The following is an 18,691-nucleotide window of genomic DNA, read 5'->3' as shown; positions in this document are numbered from 1 at the left end:
AGGACATCCAAATAAATTTCTAGCTTTATACAAAGCTTTAACCCCATAACAATAATGTAAAAACTGTTTTAACACCATTTAAATCACTTGCACCACCAAAATACCTCTACCCCAAAAATCCAAGTAATTAACGTTTAAACAAATCTATGTAATAAATATTAAAGCATAGCAATCAAATGCAAAACAGTTATGTAGGTAATTATAAACACATGATTATTCCAATTCTATATTATAATATCAGTCCTCACAAATGTGGGATTAACAGCAAGCTTTTTCACTATGATCCAATGCATTGCACAAAACAGGCAGTACAAATGTCATGCTCCTATGGACAAAAAAAATCTTTAATTATGCTGCTGCTGCTAAGTCACTTCAGTCGTGTCCGACTCTGTGCGACCCCATAGACGGCAGCCCACCAGGCTCCATGTCCCTAGGATTCTCCAGGCAGGAATACTGGAGTGGATTGCCATTTCCTTCTCCATTGCATGAAAGGGAAAAGTGAAAGTGAAGTCGCTCAGTCATGTCCGACTCTTAGCAACCCCATGGACTGTAGCCTACCAGCCTCCTCCGACCATGGGATTTTCCAGGCAAGAGTACTGGAGTGGGGTGCCATTACCTTCTCCGGAAAGCAAGTCTAGTCAGTAACAAATTTGACATCATCACTATGTAGTCATGTTTAAGGCATAAACAACTTCAGACATTCATCGAATGACATATTTACCAAAAGAAAATATGAGTACACACAATCCACTTAGTTTTATACACAGCTGATGAATAACTTCAAATGGAATTTAAGAACAGATTACCATTTTAAATATCAATATAATTTGAATATTTAATATCCTTAGTCTACAAAGAAGACTATAAGACAGAAAATGAAAAAAGTATGACCGAAATAAATGAAATAAATCCTAAATAGATATGAAAACATCCCATGGTATTGGAATGAATTAACATAGTTAATAGGACATTAATGCCCAAAGACATCTCCAGATTCAATGTGATCTCAACTAAAATTTGGAAAAAATACAAAAGCTGATTCTAACAGTCATATTATTTTTCTATGTACCCCTAAAAGGAGAAACAAACTTGGAGGCTCACATTTCCCCATGTCTTATGTCAGTCCAAAGCAGCAGCATATAAAACAAGGTGATGCTAGCATAAACTTATGCATTTAAATGAAATTGGTTGAAACACTCAAAAATAAACACATACTTAACACAGGCTAAAACATTGTTTCACAAAGGCAGACAACATTCAAATTAATGAAACAATGCTTTTTTCAACAACTGATGATAGCAATGCACTATACAAATGCATAGGAATGAATGGGACCCTAATCAGATTAGATCTGATAGAGTGCCTGAAGGACAATGGACAGAAGTTTGTAACATTGTACAGGAGGTGGTGATCAAGACTATCCCCAAGAAAAAGGAATGCAAAAAGGCAAAATAGTTTTCTGAGGACACCTTAAAAATAGCTGAGAAAAGAAGAGAAGCAAAAGGCAAAGAAGAAAAGGAAAGACATATCCATCTGAATGCAGACTACCAGATAATAGCAAGGAGAGACAAAAAATTCTCCCTAAAGTGATCATTGCAAATAAATAGAGGAAAATAATAGAATGGAAAAGACTAGAGATCTCTTCAAGAAAATTAGAGATACAAGGGAATATTTCATGCAAAGATGGGCACTATAAAGGACAGACATGGTATGGACCTAACAGGAGCAGAAGATATTAAGAAGAGGTGGCAAGAATACACAAAAGAACTATACAAAAAAGATTTTCATGACCTGGATAACCATGATGGTGTGATCACTAATCTAGAGCCTGACATCCTGGAGTGTGAAGTCAGGTGGGACTTTGGAAGCATCACTACAAACAAACCTAGTGGAGGTGATGGAATTCCAGCTGGGCTGTTTCAAATCCTAAAAGATGATGCTGTGAAAGTGCTGCTCTCAATATGTCAGCAAATTTGGAAAACTCAGCAGTGGCCAGAGGACAGGAAAAGATGAGTTTTTATCCCAGTTCCAAAGAAAGGCAAAGACTGTTCAAACTACCACACAATTGCTCTCATTTCACACGCTAGCAAAGTAATGCTCAAAATTCTCCAAGCCAGGTTTCAACAGGACATGAACCAAAAACTCCCAGATGTTCAGGCTGGATTTAGAAAAGGCAGAGGAACCAGAGATCAAATCGCCAACATCCTCTGGATCATAGAAAAAGCTAGAGGCTTCCAGAAAAACTTCTGCTTCATTGACTACGCTAAAGCCTTTGTGTGGATCTCCACAAACTGTGGAAAATTCTTCAAGAGATGGGAATACCAGACCACCTTACTTGCCTCCTGAGAAATCTGTATGCAGGTCAAGAAGCAGCAGCTAGAACCAGACATGGAACAACAGACTGGTTCCAAATTGGGAAAGGAGGACGTCAAGGCTGTATACTGTCACCTTGTTTAACTTATAAGCAGAGTACATCATGAGAAATGCTGGGCTGGGTGAAGCACAAGCTGGAATCAAGATGGCCAGAAGAAATATCAATAGCCTCTGGTGCTGATGACATCACCTTTAGGGCAGAAACCCAAGAGGAACTGAAGAGCCTCTTGATGAAAGTGAAAGAGGAGCATAGAAAAGCCGGCTTAAAATGCAACACTCCAGAAACAAATATAATGGCATCCGGTCCCATCACTTCATGGCAAATAGATGGGGAAACAGTGGAAACAGTGACAGACTTTATTTTCTTGGGCTCCAAAATCACTGCAGATGGTGGCTGCAGCCATGAAATTAAAAGACACTTGTTCCTTGGAAGTAAAGCTATGACCAGCCTAGACAGCATATGAAAAAACAGACATTACATTGCCACCAGAGGTCCGACTAGTCAAAGCTATGGTTTTTCCAGTAGTCAGGTATGTATGTGAGAGTTGGACTATAAAGAAAGCTGAGTGCCAAAGAACTGATGCTTTTGAACTGTGGTGTTGGAGAAGAATTTTGAGAGTCCCTTGGACAGCAAGGGGATCAAACCAGTCAATCCTAAAGGAAACCAGTCCTGAATATTCATTGGAAGGATTGATGCTAAAGCTGAAGCTCCAATACTCTGGCCACTTGATGCGAAGAACTGACTCATTGGAAAAGACACTGATGCTGGGAAAGATTGAAGGCAGGAGGAGTACCGGACGACAGAGGATGAGATGGTTGGATGGCATCACCAACTCGATGGAGATGAATTTGAGCAAGCTCTGGGAGTTGGTGATGGACAGGGAAGCCTGGCTTGCTGCAGTCCATTGGGTCGCAAGGAGTCGGACCGACTGAGTCACTGAACTGAACTTAACAAAGCACCTGACATTTTCTGTTCGGCCCCAGGCAAGGACCGGAAACCGGGTATAAGTGAGCCCGCCCAATCCGGTCCTCCCGTGGCCCCGCCCCCTCTGCGCTGTCGTCCAGTCACGTCTGGCCCGCCGTCCGCACTTCCTGCGCGGACTTCCGCCGGCGGCGGCGGTGCTGCGGCACGAGAAACCTACAGCCCGTGGAATGGCGTCCCCAAGGGCCGGGCTGGCGGAGCTGGGCTTCGTGGAGGCGGCGCCGTCGTGGCGGCTGCGCAGCGAGCAGTTCCCCAGCAAGGTGGGAGGCCGGCCGGCGTGGCTGAGTGCGGCCGGGCTGCCCGGGCCCCCGGAGCTGGCCTGCCCGCTGTGCGGCCGCCCGATGGCCTTCCTGCTGCAGGTGTACGCGCCGCTGCCGGGCCGCGCCGACGCCTTCCACCGCTGTCTCTTCCTCTTCTGCTGCCGGACGCCGCCGTGCTGCTGCGGCCTGCGCGGTGAGCGGCCGCGGCCTCTGCTCGGGGTGGGGCCCCGGAAACCGCCCGGCCTCCCCCGTGCCCTGCCGGCTTCTCTCCCAGAACCCCGCGGCGGGCCTCTCCCCCTGAACCCCGCGAGCACTTGCTGGGGTGGGGGCGTCCCGCGTGCTCGCTCACTCCTAGCCGCCAGCCTTCTGGTTAATTAGTAGGTAATAGGTGTGGTAGGTTACTTTCAGGTAATAGAAATTGTCGCTTTTCGGAAAGGTGGATGCCGACAGGTTTTCCATGTTTCTGTAGTCTGACTTTACCTGTGACTCTTGTTAATTTGAATAAACTGTAAGAGCGTACTTAGTTGTGTGAACTGTAAAAGTTTCTCGTTATTTTTTTTCTCCGTTTCTGAAAAATAAGCTCTTTGCACGCGAAAACTCTTCAGTTTTTCTTTTTAAAAAATGAATGTCTTTTCAGTCCTGTGTGAAGGCTCAAATACTTGAATTGCTATATTGTTTTATTTAAATCATTCGTTAACAGTTCTCCTTCTCTCCCCTTAGTTTTCAGAAATCAGCTGCCCAGGAGAAATGACTTCTACTCCTATGAGCCACCTTCTGAGGATCCTCCGTCAGAGACAGGAGAGGCTGTGTATCTCCAGCTCAAGTCTGGTGCACATCTCTGCCGAGTTTGTGGCTGTTCAGGCCCCAAAAGATGCTCCAGATGTCACAAGGCACATTACTGCAGTAAGGAGCATCAGAGTCTGGACTGGAGATTAGGACATAAGCAGGCTTGTGCACAGACAGGTCAGTCAATTCTTGTTTTGTTTTTAAATATCAGCTCAGCTTCCTCCTGTCTATAGGCCAAATCTTTCATTTTGAGGATAAAGGTTAACAGTAGAAAAAGTGTAATAATTTTCAGAGTTTTGGTTAACTAGTGACATATCTTTATGAAGAAGGAGCTGTGAGTTCTCACCCACTCACATCCCAACCATGCTTTAATATAGTCATTTAATGTATGAAACGTAATCTAAAACGCTGGAGCTACATATGTTAGTATCTGAGGAAAATTGTTATGACATGGAATACATTTCAGAAAAAGGAAATTATTTGATTTTTCAAAACTAAATGATCACTAATGGTGCTAGTTACCTTTTTTGTTTCAGATAATTTGGACAATACAGTTCCAGATCACAACTTCCTTTTTCCAGAATTTGAAATTGTAATAGAAACAGAAGATGAGATTATGCCTGAAGTTGTGGAAAGAGATGATAAATCAGAGATTATAGGAAGCATGGGTAAGGAATCCGTTTCAAAACTCATTTGTTAAGTGAGTGACTATAATACTTGACAGAATGGGCTCAGTATGCCAAGAAGAGAAGCACTGAGCAACTCACTTGGGAGGCTTCAACCTGTACTTTTCAAATACTGCCTCATTGGAAGATACCCTTTCTGTACTTCCCTCCTTGGCGTGTGTAACGTATGTTCTGATTCCTGTGAAGTCCTGTCGCAGGGTGTATGCAGGTGGTCAGTTGGGTGGGGCTGCACAAGATGCTGGAAACTTGGCAAGTTTATCTGGTTCCAAGATGTGTTTCTCAAATTGAGAAGGTGTACATGAGAGTGCCTTGCAGTGTTTGGTGGGTGGCAAGCACCCTCTTACCTTCCAAGTTTCAGATCCGTGATTCTGTCAGTTACTTTACGGTGGTCATATGCTAGAGCAGTGCCTGTGCTGAGACTCAGTAGGAGCCAGCTTCTCTCCAAGATGTACTTTGTGTCGTACAGCACGTACCATGGGCCTTCTCTGCATTATCTTACTGAGGTTTTCGCATCAGAGCAATACATTGAAAACAGTACTTCATTTTGAAGTGAGGAATTTGAGGTTCTGGGTATAACTTATTTGGGTATGTAACTGACCAAAGTTAATTTTAGAACTGGAGTTTGAGCTCACATCTTTACTGACTTCAGAACTTGATCTCTTAACCACCACAGAATGCAGATTTTTAGAATCTAAATTAAATTTTATATTAGAATGACAGCTTACTGTCTTATAGTTCACATTCAGGATATCAGAAATACCCTCTGAGTTACAAAGACTCTCGCCTGTTCAGGACAGGGTGATTCAGGTAGCTGGGATTCCAGAGGTGAGAGTGAAAGTGTGAGCTGACAGGTCCAGTGACCCTGTGATGACTGAATGAGTGTACCAGCTGGGAAAGAAGAGATGGGGCAAAAAGAAACTGGAAATAAGAGTTCAGACAAGTGAAGGACAGTAGGAATTAGAAGGGCTTGTGATTTGGGGGTATCCTTTTCAGTGCTGGGTGCAGCAGTCCTGAGCCTGGGACTTGGGGGTCTGGTCTTAATTTGAAGGTTTAAGGAGAACCTCTTTAAAGAACCAGTAGAATAATAATGCTTCATGGAGTACCTGGAAAGTCAGGTAGTCTTAAAGCACAGATGCTAATGAACCAAAAACAGGGAAAGCCTGTGAAAACATCAGGCCTTCACTGTCTGATTTAACACTAAATTGGTTGTTTAAAAACCGGCTTTCCTCGGCATGTGTTTATTGTCAGGACATGTGGGTTATTCCTGTTGCCATAATAGTAATGTTGATGATTTTTCAGGTGAAGCACATGAGGAAGAATTGGAATCCATGGCAAAACATGAATCTAGGGAAGATAGAATTTTCCAGAAGTTTAAAACTAAAATATCCCTTGAACCAGAACAGGTAAAGTAGAACTCATATAGCTCCTTCTTCTGTTCTTTTCAAGTGGTGTACGGGTGTGGATCTTGAGTTGGGAATTCCCTGGTGGTCCGGTGGTTAGGACTCTGCACTCCCACTGTTGGAGGCCCAGGTTCAATCACTGGTGGGGGGACTAAGATCCCAAAAGCCAAGGTGTGCGCCACCCCTATCCCCCCAAAACAAACCTGTGTAGAAGTAACTCTTTCTAATAAAGTTAGTCTCTTATCTATAGGGTTCCTTCACACAGGGGGTCCATATGGAAAGGTGTTTGCAGTGCTGATCCTTTTAATAGTTATGGAAAGACTAAAGGTTACATTGTGTATCATATAGTCATTTTCTAAAACCATCAGCAATCAGAGATAAACATCTTTTGTTGCCTGTAACACATGGAGTTTAGACACTAATGGCAAGACAGAAAGGAAATTTTTGCCCATTTTTCCAATAGGGACCTTTGACTTATAAAAATTAACCTGACACATTAGTAGAGAAATCACTGGCTTTGTGAAAAGAATAATGGGTTTTTGTGTTGTGAGGATTCCTGGCTCCTTGAGTTACATTTTGGCCTTCTGATGTAGTTGTATCTACAGTGGAGGGAGATAAAAAGTGGTTTTGAGGATTAAGGTAGATTATAGACTTATAGTAAAGTGAAAGTGAAGTCGCTCAGTCGTGTCCAACTCTTTGCGACCCCGTAGACTGCAGCCTTCCAGGCTCCTCCATCCATGTGATTTTCCAGGCAAGAGTACTGGAGTGGGTTGCCATTTCCTTCTCCAGAGGATCTTACCAACCTAGGAATCGAACCCAGGTCTCTCGCATTGTAGGCAGACACTTTACCGTCTGAGCCACCAGGGAATCCTTAGACTTTTATAGTAAGTGTTCAGCAAATGTTTCCCTTTGCCTGTTTTCTTCCATTAACTTTATTCCCTTAATTTCCCTCACCATAAATATAAACCACTAAAGACTTTGCAAAATTCCCGTAAGCCAGTCATTAGAGCAAATAAATACTCAGGGGCTTATAGAAAGAATAGATCTAGGTCCTAAATACTGAGAAGGTGGTTTTTAGCAATGCGTATTTCTTTTTTAACAAGAAGCATCTAGGAAAATCACTCCATTGTTACATAAGATCTTATTATAGTGAAATTTACTTCTGTTGTACTTAAAACAGTGTGTCTCACTTGGTATTTGTTCCTTTCAAAATTGGCAACTAAGGTTCCTTATCTGTGTGAAGGTGAGCAGAGACACTGGGCCCCATTTTATATTCACAACCTGGTAATGGGGAAATAGAATCATTGTTAGTCTCTTCACAAAATAGCCATAGAATTCAGAGTCTAACCATACTGTCATCTAAGAAAAATACTTTTGATAACCTGAATCAGACGAGCTGAAAGCATCACTTTGACGATACTGAGGCGGGCATTAATGGTGCCCAGTGTATGTGCCAGGGAGTTGGGGAGGGGCCGACAGGAAACTGGTTTTCAGATGAGCGTTTTAGAGTATGTACAAAGTTTCTTGAGATGATCCTCAGGTCACATGAGATGTTGGTGATTTAAACTGATCCTAATTGATTTTAGATTCTCAGATACGGCAGAGGGATTTTCCCCCTCTGGATCTCTGGTGAAAATATCCCTCAAGAAAAGGATATTCCAGATTGCTCCTGTGGTGCTAAGAGGGTATTTGAATTCCAGGTAGGATCTTAAAAAAGAACAGTATATATTTACCCTATTAAATATTAAAAAACTTTGCCAAAGTAATCTATGTGCAAGAGTTCCTATGGGTACTATGTATGGAAGGTGCCCTTTGAGGACAATTAGTAGTTTCTGCCCCACCTTAGAGTATGTTCCAAGGAGGGAACTATCCTTTACTGGTTAATCTGGAAGTTGTTTCTGCCTCTAATTTGCTTGCTTTTTCTGAGGTTTATCAGTTTACTAGTTTTTAGACATAATCTGTTGACTGATTTCTGCAGTAGTGAGGATTTAAATGTCACTTATGCCACCTGGATCATCCCCTCCATCCCAGTGTGGTTATATCGTTATTTTTAGTGCCTCTGTTGTCACCTTTATAATTTAAAATATATAGCTTCAATCTTTGTGAGAGGAGTGTTTTAGAACCCTTGCTCTGTTTAGTCTTGGTTTGTGGATTTGTTAGAACAAACGAATGTAATCATTAAGATAAAATTTTTCTTGCCGAAAAGAGATTATTAGCATAAGAATCCATTTGGGTTGGGTGCAAACACTCTTGAACTGTCGATTCACTAACATAAAGTCATAGTTGTTTCTTGGGGTTGAAAGGGTAATTTGAGGACTGACCCAAAACAGACTGGTTCTTGGTTCCTGACGCCCACGATGAGCTCATGTTCAGCAGTCTGACAGCAGTGGTGGCTGTGCTGCCTCGGACTCATTTCCAGGAGACCACTGACTCCTCAGACCCCTTTCTAGTCTAAACAAATACGTCAATAGATTTTCTTTTTGTATTCTACTATGGCAGTGTTTCTTCAGAGTCATAGTAATGGCATTTGCTATTCAGGTTGTAAGTAACACAAAATAAAAGTTGCCCAAATAGAAGCCTCTGCCCTATTTTTGTGGCATTATTATTAATCAAAAATGATTAGGTTAACAGCCAGGTTAAACAAATCACCCAGTCTTATACTTGGGAGCTTCTTTCTCAGATAAAAGGACACCAGATATAAAGAGGGGCTTTAAAGAAACACAGAGCTGCACAGTATTTTTAGATGGTCAGTAAGTTGCCAGTGTCATGTCTGCAGCCTCGCTGTAGAATGTGGAGACTTAGAGCTGAGATCAGGGTCCCTTCAGTCACCCTGGCAGGGAAGATCCGGTCTGTGTAAAACGGTGTGTGCTCCGCGCCTCCAAGGAGAGCTCTGACTGTACCATCCTTTTCTCAGGTCATGCCTCAGCTGCTCAACTACCTGAAGGCCGACAGACTGGGCAGGAGTGTCGACTGGGGTGTCCTGGCCATCTTCACCTGTGCTGAAAGCTGTGAACTGGGCATTGGCTACACAGAGGAATTTGTTTGGAAGCAAGATATAACAGATGCAGCCTAAAGACAATGGTGTAAAGCCTTAAAATGTTCATAATCTCTTCTACCTTGCAGTTCCATTTCTAGAACTTTATCCTAAGGAAACAGTTGTACCAGAGATACACAAAGATGTTGTTTTAGGTGTTGTTTACATTGTCTGAATGTTAGACAAAAATGTCCAGTGGCAGGGAATTCAATAAATTCTGGTGTATCTATCTAGCAGGAGGTTATGATCTTAATGATACAGACCTATATGCAGATCAAGTAAAATACACAATACCATCTATAATACCATACCATCTATAATACTATTATAGATGGTATTCATAGTGTGAAGTTTTTGTAAAAATACACATATGTATGTGTATCAAAAAATTGGAAAGATACTAGATGTGAACTCAACAATGGAACCAAGAACTTTTTACTATATTTAAAATAAATTTTTAACTTTTGACTTTTATTTAAAAAGAATTAGGGTTAGGGTTGGTGATGGACAGGGAGGCCTTGCATGCTGCGGTTCATGGGGTCGCAAAGAGTCGGACACGACTGAGCGACTGAACTGAACTGACTAAAAAGAATTAAGATCTTTTTATATTTCTTCTTACAATAAAAATGGATTATGTGCCTAATTAAGTCAAACTATCACTCAGAGCATTTTCCCCCTAAAATTTGCAAAATTCAAGAGAAAAATATTTGGGTAAAACCCCAAGAGACGAATAATAATCAGATGATTGTCACAGGCTCCAGTTTACATGGAAGCCCAGAATGTGAGAAAATTCTGAACCCCATTCACTAATAGTACAATGAATTGGATACCCACCAATTCTGAAAGCAACAGTTAGCAGGATTAGAAAAACCAGTAGATTTGTGATCAGAAGAGCTTAACTTGAAAAGCTCTACCTCAAAAATGACCTTAGTCAGCTAGTGGCACTGCTTACAGACCACAGACTGAAAAGCAAGAACAATGGTCTCTTTCCATCTGCCTGTCTCAGCACTGCACACGTGGCAGGTAAACCCAAGTAATGATTTGGAATCAGTTCAGGTTCAGTCGCTCAGTCTTTGCGACCCCGTGAATCACAGCACGCCAGGCCTCCCTGTCCATCACCAACTCCCAGAGTCTACCCAAACCCGTCCATCGAGTCGGTGATGCCATCCAGCCATCTCATCCTCTGTCGTCCGCTTCTCCTCCTGCCCCCAATCCTTCCCAGCATTAGGGTCTTTTCCAATGAGTCAACTCTTCACATGAGGTGGCCAAAGTATTGGAGCTTCAGCCTCAACATCAGTCCTTCCAATGAACACCCAGGACTGATCTCCCCTAGGATGGACTGGTTGGGTCTTCTCACAGTCCAAGGGACTCTCAAGAGTCTTCTCCAACACCACAGTTCAAAAGCATCAATTCTTCAGCACTCAGCTTTCTTCACAGTCCAACTCTCACATCCATACATGACTACTGGAAAAACTATAGCCTTGAATAGACAGACCTTTGTTGGCAAAGGAATGTCTCTGCTTTTAAATATGCTATCTAGGTTGGTCATAACCTTCCTTCCAAGTGCCGGAGTCCCGCTCCAGCTGGTCCAGGGGTCCCCAAGGGATGAACGGCGTCGGTGAAAGGAAAAGAGAGTTTTTTTTGATGGCCTAAAGACCACACACTTTATTGCTTTAGTCTCTATTTATATAGCATATGATCTTCTACGTAATGATTCTTAACAATATTTTTCCATTTAGATCAACATCCCCTGATTCTAAGATGCGTTAAAAGTTTTTTCCTAGTCTATTGTCACATTTTGGTTACATGTTTACCCCGAAACCTATTTTTATATTACTAAAACATAATCTATAAATCATATTATTCCATCTGTTTATTTTGTACAGCCTGCTACTACAGTGAGTACAGCGTCTTGCTTCAATGACTAAAAACTATAGTGATGGCTAAGGGCAAAGTTTTTCATAGTACAGCCATTGTCAGTGGTGGCTTGTTTACCATCTACCCACATACCACAAGACTATTTCTGGCAAGGGGAAATCTTTTGCAGTTACCTAGAAAGTATTTACAATACAATTTATATATATCTTTTCTGTTTGTGCTTAGATTTTGAGAGTAAAAGGCAATTGGCTTAGTTTCTGTAACTTTCCCTGATACATGACCCAAGTTTTCCAGTCATCAATAACAATCTCCTCATGAGGCCAGGTCACAATAGGCTTAGGGCTTGTTTTCCAAATGATCATGGCCTTATTCCTTGGCTGAATGTTAGGGACCCACCAGTCAGGGGCCTCAGTAGGTTTAATCATTTTTGGAATGTTTCTCTGGGGCCAGGGATCATTTTTCTTATTGAACTCTCATGATCTCATCATGGAAGCCCCTACAACTCCAGCCATCAAAGAATGAAACAGTTAGCCACAACAAAAGCATAGAAACAGGAAGGAGGGAAGGTTCCCATCCTGGAGAGAAACCGCTTTGCAGTTTCTTCTTGATTGGTGCCGTGACTTTGTCACCCGGCAGTAGATCCAGAACGGCTCCCAACAGAGAGAAAGAAACACAGCTAGCTACAACAGAAGCATAGAAACAGGAAGGAGGGACGGTTCCGATCCTGGAGAGAAACTGCTTTGCAGTCTCTTCTTGATTGGTGCCGTGACTTCGTCACCCGGCAGTAGTTCCAGAACGGCTCCCAACATCCAAGGAGTAAGCTTTTAATTTCATGGCTGCAGTCACCATCTGCAGTGATTTTGGAGCCCAAAATACAAAGTCTGACACTGCTTCCACTGTTTCCCCATCTATTTCCCATGAAGTGATGGGACCAGATGCCATGATCTTAGTTTTCTGAATGTTGAGCTTTAAGCCAACTTTTTCACTCTCTTTCACTTTCATCAAGAGGCTCTTTAGTTCTTCGCTTTCTGCCATAAAGGTGGTGTCATCTGCATATCTGAGGTTATTGACATTTCTCCTGGCAATCTTGATTCCAGCTTGTGTTTCTTCCAGCCCAGCGTTTCTCATGGTGTACTCGGCATATAAGTTAAATAAGCAGGGTGACAGTATACAGCCTTGACTTACTGCTTTTCCTATTTGGAACCAGTCTGTTGTTCCATGTCCAGCTCTAACTGTTGCTTCCTGACCTGCATACAGGTTTCTCAAGAGACAGGTCAGATGGTCTGGTATTCCCATCTCTAAGAATTTTCCTCAGTTTATTGTGATCCACACAGTCAAAGGCTTTGGCATAGTCAATAAAGGAGAGATAGATGGTTTTCTGGAACTCTCTTGCTTTTTCGATGATCCAGCGGATGTTAGCAATTTGATCTCTGGTTCCTCTGCCTTTTCTAAAACCAGCTTGAACATCTGGAAATTCATGGTTCATGTGTTACTGAAGCCTGGCTTGGAGAATTTTGAGCATTACTTTACTAGCGTGTGAGATGACGGCAATTGTGTGTTAGTTCGAGCATTCTTTGGCATTGAATTTCTTTGGGATTGGAATGAAAACTGACCTTTTCCAGTCCTGTGGCCACTGCTGAGTTTTCCAAATTTGCTGGCATATTGAGTGCAGCACTTTCACAGCATCACCTTTGAGGATTTGAAATAGCTCAACTGGAATTTCATCACCTCCACTAGCTTTGTTCATAGTGATGCTTCCTCAGGCCCACTGGACTTCACATTCCAGGATGTCTGGCTCTAGATGAGTGATCACACCATCGTGATTATCTGGGTCGTGAAGATCTTTTTTGTACAGTTCTTCTGTGTATTCTTGCCACCTCTTCTTAATATCTTCTGCTTCTGTTAGGTCCATACCATTTCTGTTCTTTATCGAGCCCATCTTTGCATGAAATGTTTCCTCGGCATCTCTAATTTTCTTGAAGAGATCTCTAGTCTTTCCCATTCTGTTGTTTTCCTCTATTTCTTTGCATTGTTCGCTGAGGAAGGCTTTCTTATCTCTCCTTGCTATTCTTTGGAACTCTGCATTCAGATGGGAATATCTTGCCTTTTCTCCTTTCCTTTTTGCTTCTCTTCTTTTCAGTTATTTGTAAGGCCTCCTCAGACAGCCATTTTGCTTTTTTTGCATTTCTTTTCCATGGGGATGGTCTTGATCCCTGTCTCCTGTACAATGTCACGAACCTCTGTCCATAGTTCATCAGGCACTCTGTCTATCAGATCTAGTTCCTTAAATCTATTTGTCACTTCCACTGTATAATCATAAGGGATTTGATTTAGGTCATACCTGAATGGTCTAGTGGTTTTCCCTACTTTCTTCAACTTAAGTCTGAATTTGGCAATAAGTTCATGATCTGTGCCACAGTCCGCTCCCGATCTTGTTTTTGCTGACTGTATAGAGCTTGTCCGTGTGTAGAGTCTTCTCTTGTGTTGTTGGAAGAGGGTGTTTGCTATGACCAGTGCATTCTCTTGGCAAAACTCTATTAGCCTTTGCCCTGCTTCATTCTGTACTCCAAGGCCAAATTTGCCTGTTACTCCAGGTGTTTCCTGACTTCCTACTTTTGCATTCCAGTCCCCTATAATAAAAAAGACACCTTTTTTGGGTGTTAGTTCTAAAAGGTCTTGTGGGTCTTCATAGAACTGTTCAACCTCACCTTCTTCAGCATTACTGATCAGGGCATAGACTTGGATTACCATGATATTGAATGGTTTGCCTTGGAAACGAACAGAGATCATTCTGTCATTTTTGAGATTGCATCCAAGTACTGCCTTTCGGACTCTTGTTGACCATGATGGCTACTCCATTTCTTCTAAGGGATTCCTGCCCACAATAGTAGATACAATGGTCATCTGAGTTAAATTCACCCATTCCAGTCCATCTTAGTTCGCCGATTCCTAGAATGTCGACGTTCACTCTTGCCATCTCCTCTGTTTGACCACTTCCAATTTGCCTTGATTCATGGACCTAACATTCCAGGTTCCTATGCAATATTGCTCTTTTCAGCATCAGACTTTACTTCTATCACCACTCACATCCACAGCTGGGTATTTTTTTGCTTTGGCTCCATCCCATCATTCTTTCTGGAGTTATTTCTCCGCTGATCTCCAGTAGCATATTGGGCACCTACCGACCTGGGAGTTCATCTTTCAGTGTCCTATCTTTTTGCCTTTTCATACTGTTCCTGGGGTTCTCAAGGCAAGAACACTGAAGTGGTTTGCCATGCCCTTCTCCAGTGGACCACATTCTGTCAGACCTCTCCACCATGACCCATCCGTCTTGGGTGGCCCCACACGGCATGGCTTAGTTTCATTGAGTTAGACAAGGCTGTGGTCCATGTGATCAGATTGGCTAGTTTTCTGTGATTATAGTTTCAGTGTGTCTGCCCTCTGATGCCCTCTCGCAACACCTACCGTCTTACTTGGGTTTCTCTTACCTTGGATGTGGGGTATCTCTTCACGGCTGCTCCAGCAAAGTGCAGCCACTGCTCCTTACCTTGGACAAGGGGTATCTCCTCACGGCCGCCCCTCCTGACCATGAATGTGGAGTAGCTCTTCTCGGCCCTCCTGTGCCCGCGCAGCTGCCACTCTTTGGACATGGGGTAGCTCCTCTCGGCTGCCGCCCCCTGACCTCTGCGTTGGGCCCCAGGGACTGTTGGGCCTAAGGGAGTCCCTGAGGAGGCTTTCAAATGAAGGATGTTTACACAAGTGGTTCCTAAATCAGTGCTAAGGCTCCTTCCCACCCCAAGCAATATACACTTACATTGAGATAATTCCCAGTTCTCTTAGCAGCAGTGAAGCCTGCCCAGCACTAAGGCAAACCTGAAGAGAGATCGCTATTAATCACTGCTTGAAGTTCAGTTCAGTTCAGTTGCTCAGTCATGTCCAACTCTTTGCAACCCCATGAATTGCAGCACGCCAGGCCTCCCTGTCCATCACCAACTCCCGGAGTCTACCCAGACCCATGTCCATCGAGTTGGTGATGCCATCCAGCCATCTCATCCTCTGTCGTCCCCTTCTCCTCCTGCCCCCAATCCTTCCTAGCATTAGGGTCTTTTCCAATGAGTCAACTCTTCGCATGACGTGGCCAAAGTATTGGAGTTCAGCTTCAACATCAGTCCTTCCAATGAACACCCAGGACTGACCTTTAGGATGGACTGGTTGGATCTTCTTGCAGTCCAAGGGACTCTCAAGAGTCTTCTCCAACACCACAGTTCAAAAGCATCAATTCTTTGGCGCTCAGCTTTCTTCACCATCCAACTCTCACATCCATACGTGACTACTGGAAAAACCACAGCCTTGACTAGACGGACCTTTGTTGGCAGAGTAATGTCTCTGCTTTTCAATATGCTATCTGCTTGAAGACCAATAGCTAATTCTGGTTAACAGCCTTGCTAACCCTGAAATGCACTGCTGCCATAAACACAACTTAGAATGGCATTAACATCACTTGCTGATGTCACTGACTTGATTACTTCATTATACTTTTATATCGGGAAGTCCTAGCGTTTTACTCAGTATCATGTGTATAGTAGTGTTACTACTGTAGTGGTGTTAGTTGCTCAGTCGTGTCCGATGCAACCGCATGTACTGTAGCCCGCCACGCTCCTCTGTCCATGAAACTCCAGGCAAGAATACTGGAGTGGGCGGCCAGCCCCATCTCCAGGGGATCAGGCCCAGGTCTCCCGCTTTGCTGGCAGACTCCTTACCGTCTTGAGCCACTAGGTGTGTGTGAGTGTGTAATTCATACAAAGATGTGTATAAAAAAACAGTCACACGTAGCACTATATGGGAAACTGCAGTATGGAATCCCATGGAGAGATTGTTAAATAGAACTTTCAGAGGGAGAGAATGGCGTTACAGTCCTGGAGCTAGGAGTGCTCAGTTGGTGAGAATCACCCATAATTAAGGGGACACAGCCTGTGGCTACTGAAAGACAATATGGCAAGAGTCACACACCTGGCAGGAAGCTCACTGTAGAACTATCTAGTGGGACCTTCCTAGTCCAAACTGTAACTCAGATGTAAGTTTGCCAAAGTAGGATAGCACCCTGACTGCTAAGGACTTTTTCAGTGAATTCACTAGGGCCTATCTGGAGACATCCCTGGATGTCTACATAGACATTCTTGCAGGCGTGTGGTAATCAGCCAAGCTATCCTTTAGGTGTATATTCCTGCCAGTCTGGAGATGACAGTGAATTCACAGATCGTAAGATCATTTCCACTTGGACACAGACATCCAAATCACAGCACTGACTTGGCAGCTATGTCCAAAAAAAGCAACTAGTTGAAATAACTAAAAAATTTTAAAACTTGGATTAAAAAACTCAGTTGTCTCTAGACAAGTGAAGACACATGGTGACATGGTGGTCACATGGTGACGCATGACCCAGCAACTACTCCTGCAGAGGCTATCAAACTGCCAGACCACGCGCTCCACCGTTCCCCCCAAACCTTGGCTTGGCCTGGACACCGCCTCACCAGGCAGCTTACCCCACTGTAGACAGCAGTGCATCCACCTACCCTTATTTCAGATACTGAGTGAGTGCCAGTCTCATCCTCAACAATCCAGAGATTATAGTGAAGAAAAAAACATTTCAGTGCTTTTGATAATCATATTGGTGGTGGTACTCTGTTATTCTAACTCATCATCCCATGTGTCTTTAAAAATGAAGGGTTCTCAGCATAAAATACATTAATACAGAGCTGATGGGAGGACACATGTATACCTGTGGCTGATTCATACTGATGTATGGCAAAAACCATCATAATATTGTAATTATCCTCCAATTATAATAAATTAAAAAAAAAATACAGAGCTGACTAAAAGCCCTGTAGTCTGGATTGGATGTATTAATACGAACTGAGGCATTTTTATCTTGACAAGTTTTAAAGGGAAAGAAGTAACCACTTACCCTATGTGAAGCATATCACTGTATAAAAAAAGTTTTCCAACAAGTAATGAAAAAGTGATTAAAATTTCATCTTTTGCAACCTAATGAATTAATGGATCAATGAGAAGGAGACAATCAGACATTCAATTCCTAAAACCACTACTTACAGTCTCTACAAAGGGATGAAGCCTTCAGATGCACCTACCCACCCGCAGGAAATACACAACGGGGGCACGCTGACTGCACCGTCTGGGGTTTGCAAACAGCAAGACAGACTGTAAGAAACTAGTGGCCAAACAAGCCTGTAAATTTCCTTAAGTGAGATGGCGGGGAACTTCAGGAATAAAACAGACATAAAAACATACCAATTTATTAAAATGGAAGACTAATCAATATTGGTGTTTGGTAATTACTGGAAAAGGATAATGGTTATGGGGGGGGGTGTCTGGACTGGACCATAAGAAGGAGCTTCTGGGATGGCTCACGAGGTTCTGGGTGGTGGCTGCTGGGGTGGCTGCCTCTGAATAATAAGTTATGCAAAATGTGTGCTGGGTTTCCTGTGTGTGCTGCATTTTACAACTGTAAGTTTAAGAATTCACCCAAGTGACTGGAAATAGATAAATACATCAACACTAATTTTAAAGTATTCTGAAAAATACCGTTAATGACAAACTATAAAATACTTAGGAATTAACTTTTATGAAATGTAAAAGCCCTAAATGAAAAAAATTATGAAACTTTACTGAAGAACCTAAGAGAAGACCTACATGTGAGAAGACAAATTCTTTCTTGGAGAGAAGGAGATACTATTGGAATGATGTCTTTCGGATGAGTTCATACATTACTGACATCACTCATGATTTCTGGACTATAATCTGGTATGCATCTATTAAAACCTAGGATGTATAACTGCTGTTTAATACAGTGACTTCTATGCATGTTGTTACAGAAATACCTGTACTCACTACAAGTACACATAAAAGGATGCTCCCTGCTGCACTGTTTATAATAGTGAAACGCCGCAGATAACGTAAATGATTGTAATCCAGGAGACGGTTAAACACGTAAAGGTGTGTAAGAGATGATGTGACAGCACCGAGGTCCACGTCATGGAAGCATGTCTGTCATGCAAATGTGTGTATGATATACTGACTACAAAAAGGAGGCTATAAAATCAAACAGATGCTTTACTGTATTCTCCAAATATGGAGAAAAGCACCCCCAAGGGAAAGAATCTGAACAGAAGAGAGCTGAGGAGACACCAGTCCGTAGTTAACCAGGGAAACCAGAAGGAAGAGACTTACCTTTCTGATTCTATACCTCTGAGCTGTCTGAAAAATAATTTTTA

The 18,691-nt window shown here is 42.7% G+C and overlaps 1 protein-coding gene across 3 annotated transcripts; it reads left to right on the top strand.

The window, feature by feature from the left end:
- Positions 1–3,471: 3,471 nt before the first annotated feature.
- PDCD2 (programmed cell death 2) lies at positions 3,472–9,754 on the top strand. 3 transcript variants are annotated; one of them, XM_081529812.1, is made up of 7 exons: positions 3,472–3,615; positions 3,715–3,808; positions 4,336–4,578; positions 4,938–5,069; positions 6,387–6,490; positions 8,074–8,187; positions 9,402–9,754. In XM_081529812.1, exons 1-7 carry the CDS (start codon positions 3,526–3,528, stop codon positions 9,558–9,560), a joined length of 936 nt encoding a protein of 311 aa, XP_081385938.1. In that variant the 5' UTR covers positions 3,472–3,525; the 3' UTR covers positions 9,561–9,754. The 3 variants fall into 3 exon arrangements, with proteins under 3 accessions (XP_081385938.1, XP_081385936.1, XP_081385937.1); XM_081529810.1 differs by having other exon boundaries at positions 3,472–3,808; XM_081529811.1 differs by lacking the exon at positions 8,074–8,187 and having other exon boundaries at positions 3,472–3,808.
- The last annotated feature ends 8,937 nt before the right edge of the window (positions 9,755–18,691 follow it).

The sequence above is a fragment of the Giraffa tippelskirchi genome, chromosome 9 (assembly GCF_054371585.1).
Source record: "Giraffa tippelskirchi isolate mGirTip1 chromosome 9, T2T-mGirTip1v1.2.pri, whole genome shotgun sequence".
Classification (NCBI taxonomy): Eukaryota; Metazoa; Chordata; class Mammalia; order Artiodactyla; family Giraffidae; genus Giraffa; species Giraffa tippelskirchi.
This window is presented reverse-complemented; position numbering and strand designations above follow the sequence as displayed.

What these genes read in the sequence shown, in the direction of transcription:
- PDCD2 (XM_081529810.1), top strand. Translation starts at nt 3,526, where the DNA reads ATGGCGTCCCCAAGGGCCGGGCTGGCGGAGCTGGGCTTCGTGGAGGCG. An exon ending in AGAGATTATAGGAAGCATGG is followed by an intron (nt 5,070 to 6,386) that starts GTAAGGAATCCG and finishes ATGATTTTTCAG; the next exon opens with GTGAAGCACATGAGGAAGAA. An exon ending in TATCCCTTGAACCAGAACAG is followed by an intron (nt 6,491 to 8,073) that starts GTAAAGTAGAAC and finishes AATTGATTTTAG; the next exon opens with ATTCTCAGATACGGCAGAGG.